The 16,485-nt window shown below is 42.7% G+C and overlaps 2 protein-coding genes across 6 annotated transcripts in view; both read left to right on the forward strand.

Annotated features, from left to right (window-relative positions):
* The window catches only part of DENND1A (DENN domain containing 1A), a 542,621-nt gene that overhangs the window by 360,370 nt on the left and 165,766 nt on the right, over window positions 1-16,485 (forward strand). For all 4 annotated transcript variants that reach the window (XM_061199955.1, XM_061199952.1, XM_061199953.1 and 1 more), the window contains exon 12: window positions 2,823-2,924. In XM_061199955.1, coding sequence (XP_061055938.1) covers window positions 2,823-2,924 — 102 coding nt within the window. The remainder of the gene's footprint in view (window positions 1-2,822; window positions 2,925-16,485) is intronic.
* Window positions 13,760-14,742, forward strand: LOC133098232 (mitochondrial fission regulator 1-like). Of its 2 annotated transcripts, XM_061200979.1 has the most exons (2): window positions 13,760-14,213; window positions 14,284-14,450. In XM_061200979.1, the coding sequence occupies exons 1-2, from the start codon at window positions 13,760-13,762 to the stop codon at window positions 14,448-14,450; spliced, it is 621 nt and encodes a 206-aa protein (XP_061056962.1). The 2 variants fall into 2 exon arrangements, with proteins under 2 accessions (XP_061056962.1, XP_061056961.1); XM_061200978.1 differs by having other exon boundaries at window positions 13,760-14,742.

A 16,485-nucleotide genomic window follows, 5' to 3' on the forward strand; every position in this document is an offset into this window, starting at 1 on the left:
GAGGCAAAATTGGCAGTTGTGGGCTACAGCGACCCTCAGCTCAGTCCTCAAGGCCTGGAGTCACCGGCTGAGTTCCGGAGCCCCTCGTGGCCCCTTCTCCGATTCCGTGTCCAGTGCCAGTCTCAGCCTTTGAAGTGAGAGCCCAGCAGTTACCAAGAGGGGCCAGAGGATTTTTGCCCTTAGGCCACTGCCACTACAGTTTCCAGACTGGCCGTGGGTGACGTGTATATTGTAAAAGCAATAATAATAGCGACTGTAAGGCCTACTGTGTGCCCAGTGCTGTGCACACACCACCTCTAATTCGCACAGCAGCCCCGGGGAAGAGGGCTGGGGTGGGGTGAGCAGTCACAGTTATCTTCTCGATTTTACAGATGAAGAGGCCAGTTAGTAGCCACATAACCTTGGGCAAGCCACTTCATCTCTCTGAGCCTCAGTTTTTCGTCTCTGAAATGGTGATCCCTCACCTCCAGCTACTGTTGAAAATGAAAGAATCTGTGTGAAAGTACTTTGAGAGCTCTGAAGTGTGATGTAAGTGAAAAAGTTTCTTGTTGAGGCTGTTTTGTAACTTCCTGCTCGTGCACTGCGAAGTATTTAACCTGTTGGACTGCAAAGTGAGGCAGCTAAGGAGCCCTGGACAATTCACCATGAGTCTTAATGTTCTCAACTGTAAAATGGGATTGTGCTTTGTAAAACACTAGTTATCAGTGCTGTTTGCTGATAGCTTTTTACCCTGTGAATAAAGCAGTCAGTTAATATCAGTTTTGGGGTTTGGAGGAAAGAATAAACTTCTAAGTAGGCAAACCTGTCCCTCCCCTGCGGCTCTCAGCCCACAGGAAGCATTTAGTAAATGTATGAATTGATTGATAGTTTTGTGGACTGACTAGCCGCTGGAAAAGTCAACAGCAGAAGAAATTTGAGGCTCCTGGTCTTGTTGAGCAGATGGGTTCCAGGATCCTGCCCTCTGGGAGTGTCATTTCAACCCTGACCAGCATGGTTCCAACCCGCCTGCTGGGAAGAATCTCAAAATGTTTGCTTAGGTACGAAATTCTGTCCTAGAGGCTGGGATTTGAGACAACAAACATCAACCAATATTAATGAGCCCTTACCAAGTGCCAATCATTTTGTTGGGTGCTGGTTATTATGCAGTGCTGAACCAAACTGATGAGCCCCTGAGGGAACCCACACCCCAGCAGGGGGAGGCAGGCAGGCAAAGGGGTGCTAGGGCTCAGAGCGACAAGGGTGGCAGAGGTCAGTTTCACTGGGGGTGTCTGATGACGAAGAGGTTGAGGTGCAGTGCAAGAACATGAGCTGTGGAGGTGGCCGGTGCTGTGTTACCTCTGCCTCTCACCTCCCCTCTCTGAACCTCATTTTCCTCAAGTTACCTAAAAGGAAGGTAATGGTGTGTACCTTGCAGGATTTGATAAGCATTAAATGAGAATTAGTAAGTAAAACATAGAGCAAGCACTAGTAGGCATCTACTACACTTTAATTGTTGCCCATTTCCAGGGCATTAGCAAACTTAGGCTTAAGCAGCCATTGGGACGTCCAGCTCCATCGCTAACCTATACAGTGCTCTTGGATGAATTAGGAAAAGGCGTCCTCATTCCCTCCCTCCACCAGCACCCACCCCCGCCTTCAACTGTTGCCACTCAGCAAGCACATGGGTTGGCCGATCTCAGCCTCACCTTGGCTGGCTGGGCGTGCTTAGGCAGTGCACACCTGCACAGTCGTACCCAGTAGCTCAGAGGGTGGCTAACAATGAAACTGACCCCTTCTACATAGGGTCACCACTTAGCCTGTCTTATGCTGCTGCCCTGGTGTAATATGCTCTTTCACATCCACAAGTGTCCCAGTTTGGACCACAAATTATAGGGTCTTTCTGCTTAATCAGGACAAAATGAAAGTTCTAGACTCTAAAGAAATGAGCTTTGATATATGATGGGGTAAGAGGATTGAATGAGATTGGAAGTGGTAGGTAGGCAGGAGGAAAGTAGAGATGGATTCTAGCGGTGGGTAAACAGTGTGATTGAAAACTAGCTTACATACAGTCTTATACTTCTACAGACAATGGACAGTTGCTGCCAGATGGTGGGTTCTTCTTTTCTCCATACTGTACCTTCATCCTCTCACCAAACACGAACACCTAGTAGGCACAAGTCTCCCTTACCCTTCCTATTACTGTACCAGTAGAATAACGGGTTATGGCCAGAGCCTCGGAGCCATGATTCACTAGCTGGATTTCTATGGAAAATGGAACCAATTTGAAAGTGTGACCTTTCTACTTAATGTTAAAGAGAAATGTTAATGTGTTAACACTAGGCTGTACACGTATTCCATACCCAAAAATGCCAAGATCCGACAGAGATGGGCAGGTGGTCTTTGGTAAATGAGAGGGGATGGATTGAATGGGGCTGTCATAAGACCCTATTGCTGTACATCAGAGTTCCTGGAGCCAGAGGTTTAGACTTCAGCTTCTTCTTCTTCTTTTTTTTTTCTTTAATTTGAAAATATAGGGAAAGAAATAATGTTGGGGTATAAACATCTCTCCCCCTAGCTGTGTGACCTAGGGCATGTTAACTTAGTCTCTGAAACCCTTTCCACTCCTGGGGCTTGGGGATGACCATACAAGCTCTCAGAGTTTTTGTGACAGTTAAATGGCCTCACACATGTGAACTGCCTGGCATTGAGCCTGCCACGGAGTATACCTTTGTCAAATGTCACTTTTCTTCCTTACTCCCCTTTCCCAGAGAAAGCCAGAGAAGTATCTGTGTCTTCGTGGGGCTTCAATGATTTTCTCTTCTGGATTTTTTTCTTACTTGCAGAAAGTCAGAAACATGGCCCTGGATGATGTCGTGATTCTGAATGTGGACACCAACACCCTGGAAACCCCCTTTGATGACCTCCAGAGCCTCCCAAATGATGTGGTGGGTAATGAGCTCTTGAGTTCTGACTCCCGGGAGCTCATGCAGTGGACGGGAACATGCCTTTGGGGAGGAGGAGGGATGGATACAGCTGTGGTTTTCCTGTGGCCTAAGAACTGCGGTTGGTTTCTGTTACCTCTGGAACCTTTGTCTCAGTGAAGCAAGTTGGGAGGTGGTTCATTTTTTTAGTCTTGTTTTGCTCTCATAACCCTCATCTGAAGTGGCCCCAGGGTCTAGACGGCCCCTCTTTCTGTGGAGCCTGGGGGTCTTGCCATCCTCATTGCCATTGCCGTGTCCAGAGAGCAGGACAGCCTCCCGGGGTAACCCCACTGAAGGCAGGTGGAAGGGCTTCAGTGTGAGCAATTTGGGGCACTTCAGACCTACATTTTTCTTCCTGTGCCATCATCAAACGCAGCTGTTTCCCACGCAGCAGGGTATCTGCTGCCAGTGCTCTGAATGTGGCTCCGCGTGCCCTAGATCTTTCTTAGTTACCTCAGGTCTAGACAGAAGGTGGGCCTATTTAGCGAAAAGCAACTGGCTGCCACATTTGCCACACTGACATCTGACCACACACCTGTCTCATGTTGCCACTCAGAGCTGCCTTGTGGGTGGCTATTCGAAGTAGACCCAGCCTCCCCCATTGTTCATACGAATGAGGGGGGTCGGGGTTCCCTGGGAAGTACAGTTCTGATGTTTGTGGTTTGGCCTCCATAACTCTGCTTGCGAGAAAGTCTGTAAAGTCACACTGGCTTCCAGACTGGAAGGAGTGGGTGTTCCTGGCCGTGTGTGCCGATGTGGGGCTGGGCTTGCATGGTGGCAGGTGGCCACTGCCGCTGCATTACTGCCAGGAGTCCCAGTGGCACTTGGGGGTTAGCTGTCTGGGAGAGATCGCTGCTTGTTGGTGAATGGTTTGCAGCAGGGTTTCAGACTCCTCTGCTCTTAACTCACTGTGAGATTTTGGGGGGTCCTTTGTGTTCTGTAAGGATGTGTCATTTGTGCCATGATTAAACAGTGGCTACAATTCATTGACTTCTATGTGCTAAACACTCATCACTGACTTCCCATTTACTCTTCACACAACTCTGAGGAAGGTGTTTTTCTTATCCTCTCTTTACCCACAGAGCTAAAAAGAGGGGGAGCCAAGAAGTGAACCCAACTCTGTCACTCCACAGACCCCCCGAGCCCCACTGCCCCCTAGGTGCCTTCTGCATTCGGGGTCTCATTCAGTTGGCATCCTAACCCCATGGAGTAGGTGAGGGAGAAAAGAACCTCAGGGAGCACATGTCTTGCCACAGATCATACGGCTGGTGGGGGCAGAGCTGTGATTGGAGCCTAGTCTGGATGACACCCAGCCCGTGCTGTCTCCAATCCGTGTACACGGTCCCACTCTGAGGCAGAGAGAGATGACAGCGTAGGAGAAATAAAAGTGCCAGACCCTATGAGGTTTGCTGTTGATCATGTCAGGACAGGGTATGTGGTTGGTGTCTCAGGGCCTCTGGGCTGTAATTTGAGTTCTTTTTGGTCCAAGGAGTTTGAGCTTCCTATTCCGGTTCCCTTTCAGTGGAAAAGTTCTCCCTTTAAGTCATGGGTGTCTTAGGTATGGACCTTGCAAGTGCTGAATATATGTGGCAAGTGAGCCTGGGGTACTTGAAGTACAAGGAATGGCCAGGGGCCCCAGGCAGCCCAAGATGAGTGACTGATGGCTCAGAAACCATGGAATGGACTGACTATCCCATATGCAGTGCTCTGAGCCAGGGCTGGGCATCGAACAGCGAAGATGAAGCAGATCTAGTCCTTTCCTTCAAAGAGCATATTCCAGTGGGGGAAACAGTCATGTGAATCACGTATATCTCAGGGTATAGCATAACAGGGGCCACAAAGAAAATAGGAATCAGGCACAGAGGAGCCCAGGGAGAGGGTAATGAAGGCTTCCTGAAGATGGCACATTCCAAGATGCCTTTCAAACCATCGGTGAGGTAGCCTCAGGGAACCAAGGAAACTTGAGCAAGTTATTTTCCCTCTCTGAGCTTCAGTTTCCCATCCTCAAAAGAGGACTGCTAAGCCTGTCATTAGATCGTTGTGGCAGGTAAATGAGATGGGGGTGTTCATCAGATGCTTGACACCGTGCTCACTTGTTGTCAGTGTTTGATAAATGGTGCTACATTTGTTCTTAATAAAATCATTGTCAATAATTACAGCCAGAGTTAGAGGACGGTTGGTTCCCTCCATGTCCTAACAGTTCTCAGCCCACATGAAAAGGACCTCCCATTTGCAAGCTGGTTTGTGGAGGGTTGAGAATGTTCCACAGCAGTTGTTTCCAGAATGGGGCTTTAGACTCATCAAAGATTCCAAGATAGTAGTGAGGAGGGAATATGGTCAATATAGTACTTACTGTGTTTCAGTGGAATTCATAGATTTGATTTTTTTTAGCTCAGAAAACCAATTTTTTATTTTTAAAGCTCTGCCATATATTTCTAGTGGGTGTCGATGGTCACCTGCCACACTTGTTCCAGGTTGTCCGTGTAGCCAGCAAACAGAGTCTGGCCAACAGCAGACGAAGCCAGAGAGTCACACTGGGGCGGCCGTGCCTTGCTGCTGGTACTGATAACTTGTTGCTTCAGTTCATCTACAATGACCTTGCCCTTCAAGTCCCAGATCTGGATGCTGGGCCTGTGGCAGCAGAGCCAGTATCTGTTGGGGCTGAAGCACAGGGCGCTGATGATGTCCACACCATCTAGTGTTGAAAGGTGCTTGCCTTCATTGAGGCTACATGAGCTGTCAAGTCCTTGAGAGGGGAAATCTTGTCCGGTACACCTTTGCATCCTCTACTCGTGGTACAGGACCAGGTCCTTTCAGTGTATCAGCATGTCCACAATTGACCTCACAATCTCCCCTTTTGCCAAAGCTACTTGTTTACTGCATCTGACAGATTCTGCTTCTTAAACTTTCCCAAATCCTTGTCTCCATCCCTCCTAAACACCGCCTAATCCAAGCTCTTATTTCTCTCCTGTACTGTTTCCAGCAGCCTCTGAACTGGTTCTTCAGACTCCAGCCCTTCTTCCTCATATACTAGAGAGCCCTTTCTAAAACATAAATTTAACTTTATTTCTTCCTACTGAAAACCATTTCATCAATGAATATGATTTTAAAAACAAAAAACAAGTTCTGAAGACAAAAACATCCTTCTATAACTTCCCAGTGCCTATAGATTAGAGGCAGGTTCCTTTTGTTGGCTTTGGAATCAGACCTTTGTTTAAATTCTGGCTTCTTCACTTACTAATCATGTGATCTTGGGCAAAATTATGTAAGCTCTCTGAGCCTTAGTTTCCTTATAAGATGTGGTTGTGAGAATTAAATGTAATGAATATAATATGTATAAAGCAGTTATCCTATGAGCTCTGTAGGTGGTAGTCAATGATGATGAATTACGGATGCAAATGATGGTTAGCATGGCATGCAGGGCCCTCCTTTATGATAGGATCCTCCCATTTTTTTCTCATAACTTTAGCTCTTTTCTGTTCCTGCTTCAAACCCTATGTTATAGGTGTTTGGAATCAATAGTTCTCCCAAGCTTACATGTTGTTTCATAACTTTATACTTCGCATACAGTTTCTTTTGTCCCAAATGTCCTACCCCATCTGTCAATCACTAATGAAAAGTGAAACTCATTTTTCAAAACTTAGGCTAAACCTAAGTCTGTAAAAACCTTCCCTGACCTCTCCAAGTAGATTTGACCGTACCTTTCTCTTTGTCCTCACAAACCTTTATATTGCTTATAAAATTATACTTACCATCCAGCGGTATAATTTATTACACATTTCCGGCTTTCTCTTTTAATTGTGAGTTCTTTGAGGGCAGGAATCAAGTTTTATTCATCTTTGTTTCCGAGGGATGTAGCAGCCACTGAATAGATAGATGGAAGGATGGAAGGGACATATGGATTGGGTTATTTTGGTAGATGAAATCTTGCAAAACATGGCATCCATGCTGGAAATTTTATTAAAAGAGGCCTTTGTTCTGCTACTAGCCATGATGGAATAATTGGAACTGAATTTCTCCTCCCTCCATTTACAAATAAAACTCTGGGCAAATATGAAAACAGCTGTTTTCACATATTGGACAACAAGCAGTGCGGGAATATAATCCCTGAGAGAAAGGAAGCAACTGAGATGAGGCCCAGGATCCCCCTGGCTTTCTGCCTTGAGGCATTTTCTGGACCCTGTTGCCAGAGGGGACTCCCCAGCAAAGCACACAATCTTGCTGAATCAAGGGGGTAGAGATCTGGGTTTGAGGGAGAGGTGGTTTAAATCTGTGGGTCAGAGCACCAGATAGGAGGGAGCTACTCAGCAAAAATCTGAATTGAGTCCTCTTCACTAATCTTCTGTAGGCTGATCTGCCCATGTGTAGAGGGGAGCTCCTAAGAGTAGGAGTCATTCAGGCTCCAGCCAGCCAGAGTAAGATCTTGTTGATCACTCAGGCAATCGTTAGAGACCCCAGGAGGCCATGCCTTGGTGTAGTAGTCTAAATTAGCTCTAGAGTAAAGATGATTTTAGCCCTGCCCTCACACAGCTTAAAATCAAGCCTTGAGGAACACAAGACAGAGCTTCTGTGATGCTGGTAATGTGCTGGCTTTTGATCTGAGTGCCAAGTACATGGGCAAGAATTTATCAAGCTGTACACAAATGATAATGTGTACTTTTATGTATGTATGTATGTATGTTAAACTTCAGTAAAAACTTTTAAACAAAACCATTTCTTTTTAAGCCTTATCAGGATCAACCTGATATACAGGAAAATTAACCTGTCAAAGTAAACTTCAACCCTCTTTTAAAAAAGACAACAAAATCTGACACCCAACAATGTAACATTCACAGTATCTAGCATCCTATCAAAAAAAATACTAGGCAGGTGGGAATGTAAATTGATACAGCCACTATGGAGAACAGTATGGAGGTTCCTTAAAAAACTAAAAATAGAACTACCATACGACCCAGCAATCCCACTACTGGACATATACCCTGAGAAAACCATAATTCAAAAAGAGTCATGTACCAAAATGTTCATTGCAGCTCTATTTACAATAGCCAGGACATGGAAGCAACCTAAGTGTCCATCAACAGATGAATGGATAAAGAAGATGTGGCACATATATACAATGGAATATTACTCAGCCATAAAAAGGAACGAAATTGAGTTATTTGTAGTGAGGTGGATGGACCTAGAGACTGTCATACAGGGTGAAGTAAGTCAGAAAGAGAAAAACAAATACCATATGCTAACACATATATATGGAATCTTAAAAAAAAAAAAAAAAAGGTCAGAAAAACCTAGGGGCAAGATGGGAATAAAGATGCAGACCTACTAGAGAATGGACTTGAGGATACGGGGAGGGGGAAGGGTAAGCTGGGACAAAGTGAGAGAGTGGCATGGACATATATACACTACCAAACGTAAAATAGATAGCTAGTGGGAAGCAGCCACATAGCAGCAGGAGATCAGTTCGGTGCTTTGTGACCACCTAGAGGGGTGGGATAGGGAGGGTGGGAGGGAGGGAGATGCAAGAGGGAAGAGATATGGGAACATATGTATATGTATAACTGATTCACTTTGTTATAAAGCAGAAACTAACACACCATTGTAAAGCAATTATACTCTAATAAAGATGTTAAAAAAAAAATACTAGACATGTTGAGAATCAGGAAAAATGTAACCCGTAACAAAGAGAAAAATTAGTTAACAGAAACAAACTCAAAAATGACAGATATGATGGAATTAGCAGATGAGAACCTTAAGACAGACATTATAAAAGTTATAAGTATGCTCATGAATTTAAAGGAAGACTTGAACTACATGAGGAGAGAAATGGAAGATATAAAAAGAATGAATGAAAGGGAATATCTAGAAGTGAAAGATATAATCCCTGGAATGAAAATTTCACTGATAGGATTAAAAGGATATTAGACACTACAGCATAAATGATCAATGAACTCAAAGACATAGCAATAAAAACTATCCATTATGAAGCATAGAAAGGAAAAAGACTGAAAAAAGGTTAACAGAACCTGGAGGACCCATAGCACAATATCAAGAGGACTAACATACATGTAATTAGAATCCTAGAAGGAGAGGAGGGTGGAGAGAGACAGAAAAAATATTTAATGAGATTATAGCCAATTTTTTTTTCAGTTTTGATGAAAACAATAAACTCAGAGTTCCAGGAAGCTCAATGACCGTCGAGCATAATAGACCCAAACAAAACCACACAAAGGTGCATCATGATAATTACTCAAAACAAGTGATACAAAGAAAAGTTTAAAATTAGCTAAAGAAGAAAGACACATTATGTAAAAGAAAAAAGTGATTGCGGAAGACTTCTTGTAAGAAACAACATGAACCAGAAGATACTGGAATGACATTTTTAAAGTAATGAAGAAAATTTTTCTTCAACCTCGAAATCTATATCCAGTGAAAATATCCTTCAAAAATAAAGGCAAAATTAAAATTTCTTCAGACAAATAAAAAGTGAAAGAAGTCATTGTCAACAGACCTGCACTGCAAGAAGTGTTAAAGGAGGTTCTTCACGTGGCAGAAAAATACCATAGAGAAACTTGGACAATAAGGGAGTGAAGAGTGCCAGGAGTAGTAAATATGTGGGTAAATGTAAGAGACTTCTTTTCTCATTTTTAATTTCTATAAAAGATAATTGAGAATTTAAATAATATCAGTGTATTATGTGCTGTACGTAGAAGTAAAATGTGTGACAACAGTAGGACAAAGGACAGGGGGAGAATGGAAGTATACTGTTTTAAGGTTCTTAAATTACATGTAAACTGGTATAATATAATTTGAAAGTAGACTATTAAGTTAAAAATGTATATTGTAGGACTTCCCTCGTGTCACAGTGGTTAAGAATCCGCCTGCCAACGCAGGGGACACAGATTCGAGCCCTGGTCTGGGAAGATCCCACATGCCACAGAGCAGCTAAGCCCGTGTGCCACAACTACTGAGCCTGCACTCTAGAGCCCACGAGCCACAACTACTGAGCCTGCGCGCCTAGAGCCTGTGCTCTGCAACAAGAGAAGCCACCACAATGAGAAGCCCGCACACTGCAACAAAGAACAGCCCCCGCTCGACACAACTAGAGAAAGCCCATGCACAGCAATGAAGACCCAACGCAGCCAAAAATAAATAAATAAAAATTTAAAAAATGTATATTGTAAACCTTAGAAGAGCCGCTAAGGAAAAAAAAATAAGACAGTGATATATAGCTAATAAGCCAATATTGAAGATCCAAAAGATTTTGGAGGCGGGAAGGATAAAGGAACCAAACACAGATGGAACAAATAGAAAAGTTAGCAAGATGATAGAGTTACCCAGCTATAGTGATTATTACATTAAATGTACATGGCCTAAATACTCCACTTATTGGAGATTATTAAATTATATTTTAAAAGTAAGACCCAATTATATGCTGTCTACAAGAATTCCACTTTAAAGAGTCAGATGAAAAGTAAAAGGGTAGAGAAGATATACCATACAAACACTAATGAAGAGAATTGGTAGGGGAGAAGAGACAAATCTTCCTTATAGAAGAATTTCAAATTAATATCTGTAGATATTGTCCTGTCTAGGAGAAGGAGCTTAATCTCTGTGTCCGTACCACACACACACGCACACGCACACACACACACCCCACACTTGAGTGTGGGCTGGACTTAGTGACTCACTTCCAAAACTAGTGTATATAAAGGGAAAAAGAGTAACTTTAGTGGAGAAACGGCAGAAACTACCTTAACCAAGTGATGTCATGTGAATATCATTGTAAACTTGATATGATGTGATGAGGAGGATATGTCACCTTTGTGTTATTCTTTCCAGAAACCCAGTAAAATCATGACAGAACCTTCAGATAAACTCAAATTGAAGGACGTTCTATCAAATACCTGACCAGTACTTCTCAAAACTGTCAAGGTCAGGGACTTCCCTGGCGGTCCAGTGGTTAAGACTCCGTGCTTCCACTGCAGGGGGCACGGATTCAATCCCTGGTCGGGGAACTAAGATACCGCATGCCGCGCAGTGCAGCCAAAATAAAAAAAAAAAATTTTTTTTTAATTTTTAAAGAAATCTATCAAGGTCATAAAAAACATAGACTGAGGAACTGTCACAGACCAGAGGGGACTAAGGAGACATGACAACTAAATGCAGTGTGGAATTCTGGATTGGATTCTAGGATAGAAAAGACGCATTAATGGAAAAACTGGTGAAATCACAATAAAGTTTGGAGTTTAGTTAATAATAATGTACCAATGTCAGTTTCTTAGTTTTGACAAATGCACCATGGTAATGTAAGATATGGGAAACTGAAACTGCGTGAGGAGTATCTGGGCGCTCTCTCTACTATCTTTGCAACTTTTCTGTGAATCTAAGAATATTCCAAAATGTATATTTTTTGAAAAAGAGAAACAGAAAAAAAGAATGAAGAGAGTATTAGGAACAATTTGATGCCTATAATTTTGACAAATTGGATGAAATGAACAAATGCCTTGAAATACACAAATTACATAAAGTGACTGAAGAAGGAATAGAAAATTGAAAAATAGTAGTGTTTCTATTAAAGAAATTTGAATTTGTAATTAAAACTTTCCCACAAAGAAAACTCCAGGCCCAGATAGCTTCACTGATTAATTCTATCATATATTTTAGGATACATCTTACACTAACTTTTTCAGAAAATAGAGAGGAAAGGAACACCTTCCACCTTATTTTAGGAGGTCAGCATTACCCTGACATGAAAATCAAACAAAGAATTTACAAGAAAAAAAAATATTGACCAATATACCTAATAAATATAGATGTAAAAACCTTTAACAAAATATTAGCAAATTGAATCCAGCAATATATAAAAAGGATAATATATCATGATCAAGTGTGTACAGATTGGTTAAATATTTGAAAATAAATCAGTGTAATTTACCATATCAACAGACTAAAAAAGGAAAACTATATCAAAACATAAGCCAAAAAAGTATTTTAGGAAAAATTCAACATCTGTCCTTGATAAAAGCTCTTAGCAAACCTAGGTATCCTCATAGTGATAAAGAGCATCTAGGAAGAACTTACAGCTAACATCATACTTCATGGTGAAAGACTGAATGCATTCCCCTTGAGAACGAGAACAAAAAAAGGATGTTTGCTCTTCCCATTTCTATTCAGCATTGTACTGGAGGTTCTAACCACTCAATAAGACAAGGAAAAGAAATAAAAGCCCTAAAGGTTAGAAAAAAGGAAGAAAAATTGTCTTTATTCAGACAACATGATCATGTATATGGAAAATCCAAAGGGGGTCTCATAAACAAATTTAGCAAAGGTACAGGATAAGGTTAGTATACAAAAATCAAATGTACTTCTATATACTAGTAATGAGCAATTGAAAAATGGAATATTTTAAAGTACCATTTTAAATAGCATACAAAACACAGAATACTTAGGAATACATTTAACAAAATATGTGCAAGATTTGTATACTGAAAGCTATAAAACATTTCTCAGAAAATAATTTAAAAGACCTAAACAAATGGAGAGATACTCCACTTTTTGGATTGGAAGACTCAATATTTTTAAGATGTTAATTTTTCCTAAATTGATCTATAGATTCAATATAATCCCAGCCCAAATTCCAGATGGCTTTAAAAAAAAAACAACTTGAGCTGATTCTAAAATGCACATGAATATGCGAAAGATCTAGAATAGCCAAAACAATGTTTATAAAGAACAAAGTTGTAGGACTTATATTACCTACTTTTAAGACTTCCAATAAAGTTATAGTAAATGTAGATCAACATTGTTGGTAAACATAGAGTTCAGTAGAACAGAATAAATAGTTCAGAATTAGGCCCACACATAAATGGTTAATTGATCTTCAACAAACATGCCAAAGTAATTCAATTGAGAAAGGATAGTTTGCTTCAACAAATGCTACTGGAAGAACTGGGTATCTATATGGAAAAAAATGAGTGTTGACTTTTACCTCCTGCAAATATTAGCCCAAAATGGATTATAGACCTAAACTTAGAGGCAAAAACTATAAAATGAATAGAAGAAAAGATAGGAGAAAATCTTCATGAACTTAAGGTAGGCAAAGTTTTCTTAGCTAAGACATAAAACACAGGGACTTCCCTGGTGGCGCAGTGGTTAAGAATCTGCCTGCCAATGCAAGGGGCATGGGTTCGAGCCCTGGTCCGGGAAGATCCCACATGCTGCGGAGCATCTAAGCCCATGCACCACACCTACTGAGCCTGCGCTCTAGAGCCCTCGAGACACAACTACTGAGCCCATGTGCCACAGCTACTGAAGCTTGCGCGCCTAGAGCCTGTGCTCCACAACAAGAGAGGCCACCGCAATGAGAAGCCCGCGCACCGCAACAGAGAGTAGCCCCCACTCACCGCAACTAGAGAAAGCCCGCGCACAGCAACGAAGACCCAATGCAGCCAAAAAAAAAGTCGCCATTTTAAAAATGAAGGAGCAAGCCACAGACTGAGAGAAAATATTCTCGATATTTATATCTGCAAAAGGACTTTTTCCCCAGAATATATAAAGAACCCTTGAACTGAATAATAAGACAGCAGCCCAATTAAAAAGTAGGCAAAAGACTTGAAGAGACACTCAACAATAAAAGATATTCAAATGGCCAATAAGGCTGTGGTAGGAGGGGCCGTGAGGAAGATAAGTCTGGTGTTTCTTAAGATGGCCTGATATTAAGGCTTCATGCCTCCTGCCACCCCAAGCCTCCAGAGCTGCCCTGTGGCTGCCTTGTCCTTCAAGTGCAGGGGCCAGTTGAAATGTCAGGAATGGAGGCCAATGTGACCATCCCAATCTGGCAAAACAAGCCGCATGGAGCTGCTCGAAGTGTAGTGAGAAGAATCGGGACCAACCTGCCCCTGAAGCCATGTCCCCGGGCAACCTTTGAGACCCTGCCCAACATCTCTGACCTGTGTCTGAGGGATGTACCCCCAGTCCCTACTCTGGCTGACATCGCCTGGATTGCTGCAGATGTAGAGGAGACTTATGCCCTGGTCAGGAGCGATACACGCCCCCTGAGGCACACCTGGAAGCCCAGCCCTCTGATCGTCATTCAGCGCAATGCCTCAGTGCCCAAACTGCGTGGGTTGGAGGAGAGGCTTCTGGCCTTGAAGAAGCCAGCCCTGCCAGCCCTTAGCTGCACCAAAGAGCTGCAGGATGAGCTGAGCCACCGGCGCAGCCAGATTGCTAAAATAGTGGCAGCTGATGCAGGAAGTTCAAATGTCTCTTCTCCCTTACCTTGTTTTGGATCCTCATTCCACTCTACAACTTCCTTTGTCATTAGTGACATCACCGAGGAGACCAAGGTACAGGTCCCTGAGCTTCCATCAGTCCCCCTGCTTTGTTCTGCCAGCCCTGAATGTTGCAAACCGGAACACAAAGCTACCTGCCGCTCGTCTGAAGAAGATGACTGCGTCTCTCTGTCCAAGGCCAGCAGCTTTGCAGACATGATGGGTATCCTAAAGGACTTCCACCGGGTGAAGCAGAGCCAAGACCTGAACTGGAGTTTATTGAGGGAGGAAGACCCTGCCGTGCTTATCTCTGAGGTCCTAAAGAGGAAGTTTGCTCTGAAGGAAGAAGATGCCAGTAGAAAAGGAAACTGATAGCCCTCAGCTCTGCAAACTCAGTCTCAGGCTCCTGGAATTCCTTCAATAGCTGCCTTCCTCACCGCAGATGCTTCTGCCTCTCAATTAGAAATCTTCTGCAACAGTCTTGCCAAAAGCTAGAGCTTGGACCAAGAGAAGAGCCGCACTGTATGTTTTCCATACTTCAAACCTTAGCAGAAGCTAAGGCCTGTTTTGAGCTGAGACACGTTACAGGTAATTGTGTAGGTTGGAATGTCCCAGTTTAAAGGGTGAGATAGAAGTTTCTGGTTTTTCCTTGCCCCTGTGTGAAAATAGGTCCTAAATGAATGACTGACTTCACTGCACTAGACCCCATAACTGGTCTTAACTGAACACTTCGTGCCCAGCTGTCACTTACTCTGAGTGGCTTCCTTGCAGCAGAGCAGGGCTGAGGGCAGGGGGCTATGTTTATGTACACGTTCACAGGGCGGGGAAAATCTTATGCTGCTCCATCGTGAACTGACACCAGTGCCCAGCAATCACTCTCTCCCCTTCCCTGTCCAACACCTACATGTAGAGGTCGGGCCGCTGGACCAGCTGACACTTGGGCTGCTGGGAGGCCTGGGCTGTTTTTTTCTTAAATATATTTTGTAATACTGTACAAGCAAATCTACCCTCCAAGGCCCTGGGGCCTCATTGGTTCCACTAATTGAAAGCTCTTTCTCTTCCACAAACTTTAGTTTAAGCCCAGTAGGAAAGAGAAATGGAGAGGGGAAAGAGAGTACCATCCTTCTTCCAGGCCCTTGACTGCTCCTTTGCATTGGGCCAAGGTTTTTACCTACCACACCGTGCATGACTCGGATGCCCTCAGGTCCGTTTTCTCTACAGTATGTATCCTGTGTGTGTTTAGGTTGAAGCACTACCTGACATTAAAGGAAGGATTTGGAGAGAAAAAAAAACAAAAAATGGCCAATAAGCACAGGGAAAGATGCTCCATGAGGGTGTAAATTGGTACCACAAGGAAGGTACTGCTATATACCCAGTGGTATGGCTAAAATAAAAAGACTGTGCATTTCTTATAAATGAGTATCTTAAACAAATGTTTACTATGTGACCAAGTAATTGCAGTCTTAGGTATGCACCCAAGAAGATGAAAACTTATGTACACACAAACACATGTACGTGAATGTTTTTAGCAGCTTTGTTCATAATTGCCAAAAACTGGAAACATTCCAGATGTCCTTCAACTGGTGAAGGACAGTGGTATGCCTGTAAAATGGAGTACTACTTGGCAATCAAAAGAAACTAAGTACTGATCTATCCAACAAAATGGATGAATCTCACATTATGCTAAGTGAAATAATCCATTTATTTGACATTTTGGAATAGGCAAAACTGTTGCGAGAGAAATCGGATGAGTGGTTGTCAGGAGCAGGGGGTGGGAGGAGCACTGACTATAAAGGGGTACAAGGGAAATTGGGGGGATGATGGAACTGTTCTATATCTTGATTGTGGGGATGGTTACATGGCTATATGCATCTTTCAGAATTCATAAAACTAGCCACCAAAAGTGGTAAATTTTACTGTGTGTAAGTCATACCTGACTTAAAAAAATTTTTTTAAAGACTGACAATAACAAGTGTTAGGAAGGATGTGGAACAACCGATCTGAAACTTTCATCACTGGTAATGGGAGCATAAAACAGTACAACCACTTTGGAAAACAGTTTGGCAGTTTTCTCTGAAGTTAAATGTACACCAGCAATATAACCCTATAACCCCACTCCTAGGTATTTATCCAAGAGAAATGAAAATATATATCCAAACAGGTTTGTACATGAGTGTTTATAGCAGCTTTATTCGCAGTAAACAATACCTGGTAATAATCCTAATGTCCATCAGCTGATAGATGGATAAACAATA

This window comes from Eubalaena glacialis, chromosome 9 (assembly GCF_028564815.1).
Source record: "Eubalaena glacialis isolate mEubGla1 chromosome 9, mEubGla1.1.hap2.+ XY, whole genome shotgun sequence".
NCBI classification, from domain to species: domain Eukaryota; kingdom Metazoa; phylum Chordata; class Mammalia; order Artiodactyla; family Balaenidae; genus Eubalaena; species Eubalaena glacialis.